Source organism: Phoxinus phoxinus (genome assembly GCF_949152265.1).
Source record: "Phoxinus phoxinus genome assembly, chromosome: 8".
NCBI lineage: Eukaryota > Metazoa > Chordata > Actinopteri > Cypriniformes > Leuciscidae > Phoxinus > Phoxinus phoxinus.
The window spans coordinates 17,728,627-17,742,461 of NC_136883.1; the positions used below are offsets into that span (position 1 = coordinate 17,728,627).

At 36.5% G+C, this 13,835-nt stretch overlaps 1 protein-coding gene across 1 annotated transcript; it reads left to right on the forward strand.

The window, feature by feature from the left end:
• Nucleotides 1-1,029: 1,029 nt before the first annotated feature.
• On the forward strand, nucleotides 1,030-4,174 carry LOC307002388 (extracellular calcium-sensing receptor-like; the record flags this gene model as incomplete). The annotated part of the gene is made up of 6 exons (XM_079619970.1): nucleotides 1,030-1,238; nucleotides 1,383-1,671; nucleotides 1,753-2,508; nucleotides 2,623-2,850; nucleotides 2,980-3,103; nucleotides 3,264-4,174. The coding sequence occupies 6 exons, from the start codon at nucleotides 1,030-1,032 to the stop codon at nucleotides 4,172-4,174; spliced, it is 2,517 nt and encodes an 838-aa protein (XP_079476096.1).
• Between the last annotated feature and the right edge of the window lie 9,661 nt (nucleotides 4,175-13,835).

Sequence of the window (13,835 nt, forward strand, 5' to 3'; positions counted from 1 at the left end):
CTGATTTGGAGTTGTAGAATATAACAGTTTTTTGCGCTGTATATTAATTGACACGCTCATATAGCGATTTGATTTATTGCACAGCTATATTTTAGATTTATTCATCCATCTATCAAATCGCGCATTTTACGTGACATCTGCGTTATATTGTAAATTCCCTCAAAAACACGGAAATAATACGACCTTAAATTATAAATGGAACTTTATCTGTTCGACGTATTCCCTCTTTTTGCAGCCACTCTTCTTCCACATTTCTGGATACAACTGGATATCCATCTTCAAGGAAAACCCTGCGTTGTGCGTTCGTTTTTCGGATACCCAAAGTATTCCCACACTGCAGATTTTTACTTTTTTGTCGGCCGGGCTAGAGAATAGAATATCCAGCCTCGGCCTCAGACATTGTCTCCGCTGCACATGTATGGGTGTAGTCTAAGCAATTAAGGCGAGACACGGCAGGCAAAAACCATTAGTGGTATTTTTGATGTCACAGACACCCATCTATTCTACTTTAATTTTAATTTGACATTCTAATCTAGTCGTTTAATGGTTAATGGGAGATTAATAAACTTTGGTTGTCGGACTTAATATAATCTAAATGAGCAAAATGCTCTCATTTCAATTTTCCACCAGATTTACTATGCTGCACGCAAGTTCACGCTAACTCAAAAACTTGCGTACACGAGCTGAGACTTGACGTAAGATTTGATCATAGCCAATGCTCACGTCCATATTGATAAAAGCCAAGATTTGCATGGAAACGACCATATGCCCAGTTTTCTGTTGTACGTTCGTTTCATAAATGAGGCCCATTATACAATTTAACCTAAGATCTTATATTGAAAACCATCAAATACATCAGACCATCAAATTAGCTTAATTCCACTCCTATTTCGCCTGTCTCCTGTTCTGCCCTGAGAGGCCATTGGTTACACTCCAAATCATTCATCCATATTAATTATGTTTATAAAAGTGCATAGACTGTATCAGGTCATTTACATTTGGCAGTCACAGTGGATTTCAATCTATAGGATGCTTGTCTTTCTTTTTGCACTCCTGCTTTGTCATAAACCTTATACAAAGGCTGAAAACCCTCTTTGTCAAAATATGGGAGACCCTAAGTATGCACTGCTTTTCAAGGATGGAGACGTAACTATTGGAGGACTTTTTTCAATCCGCAGTATAGAAATATTGCCTTCATTTGATTTTATAGAAAAACCTCAGCTTCTATCATGCTCCAGGTTTGTAACATTGTAAACTATTTGAGAAATATTATAGCAGAAACAGTTTTCAATATTAGTAGACTTTTAATGAAACTATATTGCAGATTATAAAATCATGTATTATGAATTTATAACCACAAACTATCTGGATTATTATGGCAGTGTGAATTTGAGAGATTTCCGGATGGCTCAAATCATGATCTTTGCCATTGAGGAGATAAACAGAAGTAAAAGTTTGCTCCCAAATGTTTCTATTGGTTACAAAATCTATGATAGCTGTGGTTCAAGACTATCTTCTATGAGTGCAACTATGGCACTGATGAATGGTCAGGAGTTTGCAGGAGGGGACAGATGCAATGGACAGTCTCCTATACATGCTATTATAGGAGAAACTGAGTCGTCTGCCACAGTGATTCTGTCCAGAACTACAGAACCATTTAAAATCCCAGTGGTAAGGAGCAAAAACATTAAATGCTTGACATAATTACCATACTGATGACTGTTTCAATGTTCCCTCTCCTTTTTTTCCTAGATAAGTCACTCAGCCACATGTGAATGTCTAAGCAATAGAAAAGATTACCCCTCATTCTTTAGGACTATTGCTAGTGATTACCACCAGAGCAGAGCTCTTGCATACATAGTCAAATATTTTGGCTGGTCTTGGGTGGGAGCTGTGAACAGTGACAACGATTATGGAAACAATGGAATGGCCATATTTCTTAAAACAGCCCAGGAAGTGGGGATTTGTGTGGAGTACTCTGTGAAATTCTATCGAACAGAGCCTGAAAAACTCCAGAAAGTGGTAGACACTATGAAAAGAAGCACCACAAAAGTGGTTGTTGCATTTCTTTCCCGTGTTGAGATGGTTAATCTACTTGAGCAACTAAGCATTCAGAACATTACAGGCCTCCAAGTAATTGGCGTGGAAGCATGGACAACTGCAAAAAGTTTGATCACTCCAAACAGTTTTCGTGTTCTGGGAGGGTCACTGGGGTTTGCAGTGAGAAAAATCAATACTGAGGGGTTTTCAGATTATGTTATGAAAGCATTCTGGGACACAGCTTTGCCATGCTCACAGACTGGGGGGAATTATCCTCAAGATAATTTAAATTGCAGCAGATATGAGGATCTACTTGTGCTGAAAAATTACAATGAAGATGTGCCTGAGCAAAGATATGCAAGCAATGTCTACAAAGCAGTTTATGCTGTTGCTCATTCACTACACAATCTACTCAAGTGCAAAGAACAAGAAGGTTGTGAGAAAAGTCTGACAATACAACCACAGCAGGTAAACAAACAAAAACAAAAAAAAACAAGAAGAGAGATTTGGCGAGAAAGAGGGTAATCCTATTTTTGTTTAAGAATGTATTAAAACGCCTAAATGTTCATGTATATTTATTAGGTGGTTGAGGCTCTGAAAAAGGTAAATTTCTCCGTAAAGTTTGGAGATCATGTGTGGTTTGACAGCACTGGTGCCACAGTGGCCCAATATGAAGTAGTGAACTGGCAGCAGGACTCAGATGGATCAATCCAATTTATACCAGTGGGATACTACGATGCATCATTGCACCCTGACCAGCGCTTTGTGGTTAACACTAAAAACATAATCTGGGCTGGAGGACAGCTGGAGGTAAATAGTAACATCTTAGATTGAAAGAAGCTAATGTGGCATGGTTAAACTGTATTCAGAGGAAAGGGAAAATAACTTCATGACATTAACTGGCATTGAAACTATGTACAATGTACTTTTTTAATGCAGAAGCCAAGGTCTGTGTGCAGTGAGAGCTGTCCTCCAGGCACTAGGAAGGCAGCACAGAAAGGAAGACCTGTCTGCTGTTATGACTGTATTCCATGTGCAGAAGGAGAAATCAGTAATGAGACAGGTAATCTTCAGCCCATCTCACACTTTCAAAGAAGATTAGTTAGTTGCTATTTTTGTGTTCTTCTTCTACTCTTCAGGATGCAGTTTATTATCAAAGGAGTTCATATATAACATGACTTTCTTCTTATCTCTAACTATAGTAAACACAACTTCCTTTCCAGATTCAAATAACTGCAAGCAGTGTCCAGGGGAATATTGGTCTAATGCTGAGAAAAATAAATGTGTGTTAAAGACAATAGAGTTTCTGTCATTCACAGAAGTTATGGGTATAGTGCTAGTCTATTTCTCAATGTTTGGAGTAGGATTAACGGCACTGGTGGCCATCCTATTTTACAGCAAGAAGGACACCCCCATAGTAAAAGCCAACAATTCAGAGCTGAGCTTTCTGCTACTCTTCTCATTGACTCTGTGTTTCCTCTGTTCACTTACTTTCATTGGTCGGCCCACTGAGTGGTCCTGTATGTTGCGTCACACAGCGTTTGGGATCACTTTTGTCCTCTGTATCTCCTGTGTTCTGGGGAAAACAATAGTTGTGTTAATGGCATTCAAGGCTACACTTCCAGGAAGTAATGTCATGAAATGGTTTGGGCCTTCACAACAACAACTCAGTGTTCTTGCCTTTACGCTTATACAGGTTCTAATCTGTGTACTTTGGCTAACTTTATCTCCTCCATTTCCCTACAAAAATATGAAATATTACAAGGAAAAGATCATTCTTGAGTGCAGTCTTGGTTCTACTCTTGGTTTCTCTGCTGTTCTGGGTTATATTGGCCTTTTGGCAGTCTTGTGCTTCATTCTGGCTTTTCTGGCACGCAAGCTGCCTGATAACTTTAATGAAGCCAAGTTCATCACATTCAGTATGATCATATTCTGTGCAGTATGGATAACATTTTTTCCATCTTATGTAAGTTCTCCTGGAAAATTCACTGTAGCTGTGGAGATATTTGCCATTTTAGCCTCAAGCTTTGGTTTACTGTTATGTATATTTGCACCAAAATGTTATATAATTCTGTTCAAGCCAGAAGAAAATACAAAGCAACATGTCATGGGAAAGATTTCACATGAGTCTTAATAAAAAATAAGCTTATGAAATATAAGCTTATGATAACATATGAAATGCAATAAATGAATGAAAAACTGTTCATGAGAAGGCCACCAGTGGAAGGCTGGAGAAATTTTCACTTGAAACCTCCACGCTATTTAAAAAAAATAAAAAATAAAAAATCATTTTCATGCATTAATCTCTGCTTGGATGTTGTTACTGGAAGCATCTGAGCCATACTAACTGCATAGAACACAGAGGAGGATGCACAGCCTGTCACATTTTTTTTGTGATTTGGTTCTTTATCTGTGTTGAATCCCTGTGCCCTTGGTTGCTATTATTAGTTGATTGATCAGTCCAACCTGTGCCTTGTCTTACCCCTCTTTATATTTTGTATATTGTGTTTGTTCTCATCAATGTAAGGTGTGGTTTTCTGTGATCCTGTTTCTTCCCAGGTGGTGGTTGAGGAGATTCCCCCCCTTCTATGTAAAGCGATTTGAGTGCCGAGAAAAGCGCTATATAAATGTAATGAATTCGCAGATCCTATTGTTTTGTTTTCATTTAATAAACTCATCCATCTTTCCTGTAAAGATGGATGCGCTTTCCTGTAGCTCAACCAGTAGAGCGTCATGGGTTCGATTCCCAGGGAAAGCAAGAGCTGATAAGAGCTGATAAGAATGTAAATGTGTACCTTGAAATGCAATGTAAGTAGCTTTGGATAAAAGCGTCTGCCAAATGCATAAATGTAAATGTAAAATCCATCAGAGTTAAATCACTACAGGCCTGCATCGTTAACCTCAATCATTATGAAATGTTTTGAGAAAATGGTCAAAAACATTATGCTTCACTATGTTACACCATTTCTAGATTGTCTCTAACTTGCATATAAGCAGTAAAGCGGTACAGTCTACTTCAGCACCTAGACATCTCTGGTCTCAGTGGAAGCCCCAGATTGAGGCCTTCCCATTACTATTCCCCACATCTACACATCTATACAGTTGGTACTCAACCAGAATAATACTTTTGCGTAATTGCTGCCCTTTACCACTAAGTGGCGCTATAAAAATAGTAGGGCTAGGACGATTACCGCAAGCTCGTCACCGTCATCACCGCAAAAATAAATAAAAAATTGGCCTGCACATGTGTGCACGTTGTGTCTAATGACATGGATTCATTGATACTAATCCTAATGACATGGATTATGTCTAATGACATTGTGTCTTACATGGATTCAATGTTTTCTAAACAAAACTTATCAAACGATGGAGAATATCTGACCTTTCAAGAGTTGGGGAACACAATGTTTCATGACGCATAATATTCCATTCTAGAGATGTGCGGATGGGCTATTATTTCATCCGCAAGCGCATCACAAAACTCATCCGTTCACCATCCATCCGCACCAACGTTTTTTGACCAATTTTCAAAACCGCACCCGCCCACCATCCACGGATTGTTTTAAGGTCTATGGGCGATGCAAGGCGCTGCTGCTGCGAGCCGCGAGGCTAGAAAGCTCCTGGCTGTTCTAGAAAGGAGACTGATCCAATGCAGCTAGGGCTAAAGTCCGTAGTATAGCCTATTGGCTATGTTGTATCCCCAGAATTTTGATCGGCGCACAGGGACAAAAATAAATAAATATTTTCACAGAGTAAAGTCTTCTCTACAAAATGCAATGCAAGAGATCGCACGGGCGCCTCCGCGTCCTGAATATATGTCTGCTATATTTGCTTCTTATTTATTCATTCCAGGCAATTGGTTGATGAAACAGTGATTAAAATTAAGATACAATTTATACAAAACAAAATTTTATTTAAAGAAATGCTTTTTACAAAACAAAACTTAATAAAGTGGTCAAAATCATCTCTGACCCATCTTATGATGCGGTTCACTTTTCATATACCACTTTTCATATCATATACAAATAAGATCAGGGGTTAAAGCGGTTTACCGTTATACCGCGGGAATTTCTTGCTTTTCAACCGCGGAAAGAAAACATCCATACCGTCCCAGCCCTAAATAATAGACTTTGAAAAGTGTCAGTTTATTCTCTCCATTGTGTAATCTGCCGCGGCTTGTTGAGAACTGGTAGCAAATAAATTAAAATGAATCAGTTAAACTAATTAATTATCCCCAATACTGAAATTACAGTAGGCCTACAAATTTAGAACTGAAACAAATAGGCTGCAATAATAGAAGCCTATTTGTTTTTCTAAAACAGTTTTTCTAAAACTAATTCATAATTTAGGAAGGCTATGCATGTCAAGGTTATGAGTCATAACCCTACTTCGTGTTATTTTAATAGGCCTATATTTATAAACTGAAACATAACAACAATATAAATAAATTAAATGATCGTAAAATTAAAACATTGTCAGGACTTGCTAACCGGTGTTAGTCGGCAGGATTTGTGTTTTAGCATTAATTCATATTTAAATAGGTGTACAGTAGGTTGTTATGCATCATTTTCTTTAATAAATACACATTTGCTTAAGCATAAGAGGTTAAGCTCAAGCGCGTAAAACAGAGTTTTCAGACAATAGCTGCGTAGTCAACGCTTCAACATGTGCGTCGCAGAGCTACAAGCGATCATGAGTTTGAATCTCAGCTCTATCCACTTAATATTGTTTGTAGTTTAAAAGGATATTTGTAAAAAATAAAAACTTCCGAAATGTTCATTTAATGATTAGAAACATTTTTCGGAGCTTTGTTATAATTGTCTGTTATTTTTATTAATAGGCGTTTATACGATAACATCATAGCTGCCAACTTTTGAGTTTAGCTTGGAGTGAGATTTTTTATTTTTTTTTGGGTGGGGGGGGGGGGTGGGGGGGGGAGAGATGGGAGAAAAAAAGGAAGAAAATTTCTCCCACATTTCTGTGTGTGGGAGAAAAAAAACTTGCATCACAATAAGTTGTGATTGTCAAAACATTTGGTAACTTATTTGTATTAAGTTTACTGACAACATGTTACAATGTTTAGCTGCATGGTTACAATTGCTGGCAGGTTACTGTATTTATTATTGCTTGACATCTTGATTCAATATCGATTCATTTTGGTAATTAGTAGTTACAGTAGATACATGTTAACAAATAAATCACTAATGCTGAAAACATAGAGAGCCCTATTTTTTTATTAAAGGTTAAAAATAACAACTTAAATAAAATATAATGCGTTCTTTATTATAATAACAACTTAATAATATTTTAATGATATAAGTAAAAATGTAGCCTAATATAGTGGACATATTAAACAAAACTCTCTAGCTAATTTTTCCAGCCTATAAATGGTCATTAAATTGCTTTCCTGATGTAAATGTAACTTATGTGACATTGTTCTAGCCGACCTGTTTTGCAGTCCATTTACATTTAACATTTACCTGTTTTATTGACTTCTTACCGCGGTTGAAAAACACTGATTGATCCGAGGCATACATTTCGGTAAGTTCGGGTTTATTTACTAATATCTCTCAGCTGAGCTCAGATTCTCATCACCAGTCGTCGCGGTTTTCCCCGCCGTCTTTCTTGTATCTCTTCTTCTGTTACTAAGTTCGGGGTGCAGTGCATAGGGTTCAGTGACGCTCATCAGCGCCATCTATGGTCGGGGAGTTTTTTCTTTTTTGCGTGAGAAATGTGATGTGTGGCGTGAGTGCGTGTGAAAACAGGCAAAACCGTGTGTCACACGGCGAAAGCGTGAGAGTTGGCAGCTCTGTAACATTGAAGCCTATGGTACATGCGGTTAACCGATGTTGGCGACAGCATTTATGTTTTATCGTATATCGTATATATTTATGTCTTAATGCTTAAATAGGTAACAGATTATTAAAGTTGTTTTGTTTAATTAATAATGGCACATTAGGCTACAACATAAATTTGCTACATTCCAGAAGAGTTTGCCAACGCTGTACTGACGACAAAACCCGAAGTGCTGTTGATGAGTGCTGTACAAGATGATGAAGCTCGATGTTAAATTATTGTTTTGTGAATTATTCACAAAATTGAGATGACTGACAGTGATACCTGGCCATAGCAACGAAATAACATTTTCCAAACAGATCCATGCATTGAACAAATCAGAAAAAAATTATGATTTTGTTAAAAAACGAAATAGTATTGCTTTCAATATAAAACCAATGAAAGTGTAAGAGAACACTAAAGTCGGGACAGTTTATTTATTTAAAACAAGTCGAGTTTAGCGTTTCCATATGCAATGCAAAATGAGAAATACAGGATCTTATTCTTGCGATAGGCTATTTTTAATATTGCCAAAGAAATTGCAGCTTTGCTGTCTACAATTAAAACATTAGGCTACTAAATGAAAATAGTACAAAGCGAAATTAAATTAAGAACAGGCGTTTTTCGTTGCCTCTCTCTCGCGGACGTGCTAGGCTATCTCTTTTTAGCAAGTTTATTTGGTCTCCCTCACTGCGCGAGCTGGGTCTCTATTTGAATTAAATGTTTCAGGGTATAAACACATCACACAGCTGATAATACTGTATATGTCACTGCGTGTCATCCAATTACAAAAAACAAATGTAACTTAGCCTTTGTTGCTTCAAAGAAAAATAATGGCTTGTTAAATTCACCTTAAATCTCAAATTAAAGTGCTCTGTGTGTTTAGTTGGCATGGACGCGTTTCATCAAAAGTTCATGTAGGCTATAAAGCCAGATTGTTCGCTATAATAGCGGGCTACACACTGCTCAAACATTTAAAAGCTCTACAAAACCAGTTGAAACAACTGGATTGAACACTTCAATTGATTGTTAAATGAAAAACATTTAAATAGCTACATTAGCTACACAATATTTATAATTTAATTAAGATTCTGATTCTGAAATGAGTTTTGCCTTTGCCTGCTCCATATCATCAGGCTGGATATCCAACACTTTCCATATGAAAGACAAGACATTAACACCTCGTCCTCCACCCCCACGATAAAGCCACTGCCCATCCAAACCCCCCACAGGCTCTGAGAGGAGCATCCGAGACAAAGAGAAGTCGCAATTCACACTTAGACATTAGCATTAAGGGTTGATAATGAAGGAATTAAATCATAGGCTACATGTAGTAACATTTCTATCATAAAAAGTGTATTAGGCTAACTAAATATTTATTATTGCAATGGTCTTTGATTTAAAATGCTACCTCGGTTTAGGCCAGCTTTTTCCAAAGCAAAACAAAATATTTTAAATTCATGTTAATTTGTTATCATAAAAAAATGTTCAACTTAATATTGATTTTCACAGGGATCTTTGGATCCTTAGTTAAAACCAAGGGTGCAATTTGTGAATTAAAAAAATATTAAAATAAATCTCGAACCACAGTGGGTATTTCGTGCTGCTGTTAAACTAAATACAATTATTATGAACTTAAATGAAACAATATCGCAACATTTCGACAAATAAATTATTTGATCTGTTTTTACATTTTAATTCGAGCGAGATTTTCACTCAGATCCTCAGTGGGGCGTGATTAAACACATGATAGCTAAACATGTTTGAGTAGATCCTGTGTTTCTCGGTTTCATATGGATTACATAATCAGATAACATTTATTAAATATTTAGACATTTAAAGCTTTAGACTGATTACTTATTGTGACTGAGCTGAGGCTAGTGGCGTTCGGTTCATTTTTGTGACGCGCAGTTCCCGGAGAAAGAGACAACAGAAAACGTTTTGTCGTTAGCCTATTGTGAGTGTACATGAATACAAATTTACAGTTTTGAATTGTGTACAAAAAATGGTGGAGTATAGGCTATTAAGTTCTTATAGCTGTTATGAGAAAAATAATAAATGAAATAACCATAACAAATAACAAATGAAATAACAAATGAAAGCACCGCCGCATCTGTCTAACACGAATTCAACATGCCAGAATAAAACCCGATTTTAGAACAATATAGCGCCACTCGGCATGGTGTGCCAAAACACTTAATTATAAACTTCAGTATTTCATTCAAAACAATCCCAAAGCGCTTTGTGACATTTTGAAAAGCCGTGCATGCATTAAAGGGATAGTTCACTTTGAAATTAATTTTTGATATGTTTTAGCTTACCTCAAGGGCATCCAAGATGTAGGTGTCTTTGTTTCCACAGTATTTTCCGTTGTTGTCTGACAGTCATATCATGCAGGTCTATGGGGTCCACCTCAAAGAGCATGCACAGAGGAGTCAAAATTAAACATGATTTAATGACTCGTAAATGTAAGTACACATTGATGGCCTAAGACACGAAACGAGCCGATATATTTTTTTTTTTATATATGTTGAATGTTTTTATTGTTTCAGCATGTTTATTAATCTCCCATTTCTGTTAATATAATCATAGCATGCTATAACCTTAAACCCTGATGATCGATGATGTGACTTAACCATGGTTATTTTTGTATGATCAACTCTGGAAATATTCCTTCATTCAAAAAACTTAATTTGATTTAAGGATGGAGATTGAAAGTAAAGTGAGTGAGTGAAAGCAATTGGGACATTGCTTACTTTGTATAATCTTTACTCTTATTGGTGTGGTGCTACCGACCTAATTTAAATATTATGCAGGAAACAGAAATCCGATCGGTTATCCAGATACAGAGGCTACTTAATATGAACAAATGTAAACGCACGGTGTCCTGATTGGTCGGATCATGGTGATCGCATGTTAATGCCAAGTGTAAACGCAGCCTTTGTTCAGGATTTGAACCCATGTCATTTATATAATTGTTCTACCACCGGACCACACATTTACTTTAAAGTTTAAAAGTTAAAGGTTGTGTAGGTAAGAATTGTATAAAGAACTTTTTTTCAAATTGGCTTAAACTGTCTTTATATACCAATACATAATTAAAATGTAAGTACTTTGAAAAAGAGAGTATAAAAATTGAGTGACTATAGTGTATTTAATCTTCAAAAAACACTGCTCATTAATTCCATTCGGGACGAAACAAGTGATTGGCTTGCGCGACTGTCACTCTCCGTTGCCATGACTACCGCCACTATTATTGGCTCTGCCCACGTGCGGTGGGAGTGAATGGAATTAATGAGCTGTGTTTATTGAAGATTAAATACACTAGAGTCACTCAGTTTTTTATACTCTCTATTTCAGAGTACTTGCATTTTAATTATGTATTGGTATATAAAGACAGTTTAAACAAATTTGAATAAAAGTTTTTTGTAGACAATTCTGACCTACCCTACCTTTAAGTTAGAAGTAGATATTTTTAACTTTGGATTGTATTTTTCTGTTTTAAAAGTTTGTTCTATTTGGTTTAAAATGTATTACATATTTAATTTTTGCTTTCGTTAAATTTAACCATCTGTTGTAGGCAGGCTTTCTTTATTTAATAATAAAATTACCCTATTACTATAACATCCAGTTTCAACTACACCAAATATTAGGTTTTTACATTATTGTAGCTACAGCAATGTCAATATTTGTTTTTATTTTTCATGTTTGTTGTAGGCTTATTTGGAAATTAGCATTGTAGTATTTCATCCTTACTGTTAATTGACATGAGCCACACTTACGTTTAAAAATGTTTTGCAAAATGTCCCTTTGCGCCACTTGGCGGTCATTTTGCGAACCACTTTGAAATGGGACTGATTTATTTTTACCGCAGTGATTTTGCCGCGGCGGTAATAGGCATTCTGGTTGACTACCTACTGTATGCATGGGTATCAGCTCATGTCAATGCTCTGGCTTCAGGGGAGCGTAATTCAAAAACCAGAATACAATTAAGTTAGAACTCTCTGCTCAACCCAAGCCATCGTGGTGTGAGGTAGATTGATACAGAGCTGAGAATGGAGTACTCAGAACTACCCTGAGTCAACAGGGGAGTAACAACCATCTGCTCCTGATCATTTTAACAGGGTGTGGGCCTGTCAGTGGCTCTAGAGGTGACAGGGATTCTCCTATGCCCAGCCTAACCCTGAAAAACTTACCAAGTTTATAAGCTTCAATTTAAGACCAAGATGACCTTTCTGTCTAGTGGATTACAGCTGGTATAACCAAAGTTCTCCCCTGTACCCCAAATCGGAGAAAACAGATTAACCCCTTATATTGGCATCAAGCTAGTGTTAATTTTGTCACCTATTTTTAATTTAGTCTTAGTCTTAGTCTTGTGCCAAATGTCCTTGTTAGTCTTAGTCATATTTAGTCATTCACAGATCTTTTTTTGTTAGTCTAGTTTTAGTCGACTAAAAGTCTCATCATTTTAGTCTAGTTTTAGTCAAAAGAGAACTTAAGGTATCTTAGTCAAGTTTTAGTCGACTAAAAGTGTTTTCATTTTAGTCAAGTTTTAGTAAAAAAAATAGTCTTTTTTTTTTAATAACACATTATTACTGAGATTATTTCTGATTAACATTTCAGTATAAAAGTGTTTCACATATTTCAAATATTGGTTAAATGTCAGAACCTGACAAAATACACTTGTTGAATGATTTTTGTTGAATGCAACTGTTAAACATGTCTGGTTTTCAATTTCTGAGGAGACACATTTACAAATGAGGAACCTGTTCTGAAGAGTATTTTATTTTAACCAACACAATTCAAAAGCTGGGGCCCAACAGACGACTGAAGTTACAAAGGCGCGGGAAGACGTTTCAGGTTGGGGTGCACCCCGGTGCTGAGTTTTTTTCATGATGATACTTCATGAGGCACACGCGCGCGGTCTCTTGCTCTCTCTCCGCCGTGCACGCGCTACGCGGTTTGGAGCACAGTCTCTGTCTCGCGGGCGCGCTCGCTCTAGATTCCGGAGATTTTAACTAATTCGTGGGCATCAGTGAGCCGCTATCAATATGCGGGAGACTCCCGGAACTTCCAGGAGGCTATTTTTTTGCAACAGCGCGAACTCATTCGGAATATTTTAAAGGCGTAACAGCTGATGAAAAAGCAGAGACGATTGTAGACGAAAATGAAGAGAGATTTTATCTTATTTTTTATTTTATGCAAAACATTTTCGTCTCGTCTTCTTTCGTCAACAATAATGCATGTTAATTTAGTCTTAGTCAGCGTTTTTGAACAGTAGTGCAGTCTCGTCATCGTCTCGTCTTAGTCATGGAAAAAAAAGTCGTTGACGAACATATTTCGTCTCGTCTCGTCTGACGAAATTAACACTACATCAATCCATTACATATTTAAAACAGTAATATCCTATACTGAACCTAAACTAATTTTGAAAAACTATATATCATTTGAAAGCTTAGAATCTCTAGTTTACATATTTTGTGACTGATTTTCAAAATAAACTACAGAGGAGCCTTAATTTATCAATTTGCAACAAGAATATTTTCATACTCCTAAGCCGTGTTCAGACCTTTATTTTGAAATAGTGATGAACATGAAAAATCATGAAAGAATGGAAGAAACCTCAGTTAGTTTTCATGCCAAGAGTTCAAAAGATAGCATCCATTCAATTCTTTTAGAAAAAAAGGTCTGAAAATGTTTTGAATATAAAGAAAAAATAACTGTCTACTTCATACATTTTATGAAAATTGTAAAAAATAATGGTTCAGATCACTCAAACAACATATGGAAATGAAGGCACCCTTATATGAGCAGTAATGTCAACTAGTGAAAAAGTTTGGTACTGCGCCCAAACAAAATCTTAGTGAAAGCTTATTTTTTTGAGATATCAACCTAACATTTGAAACACAACTTGTTGAGATTTTTGGCTTTAAGTTTTTTGCATTCTTAGAGTCCACCAG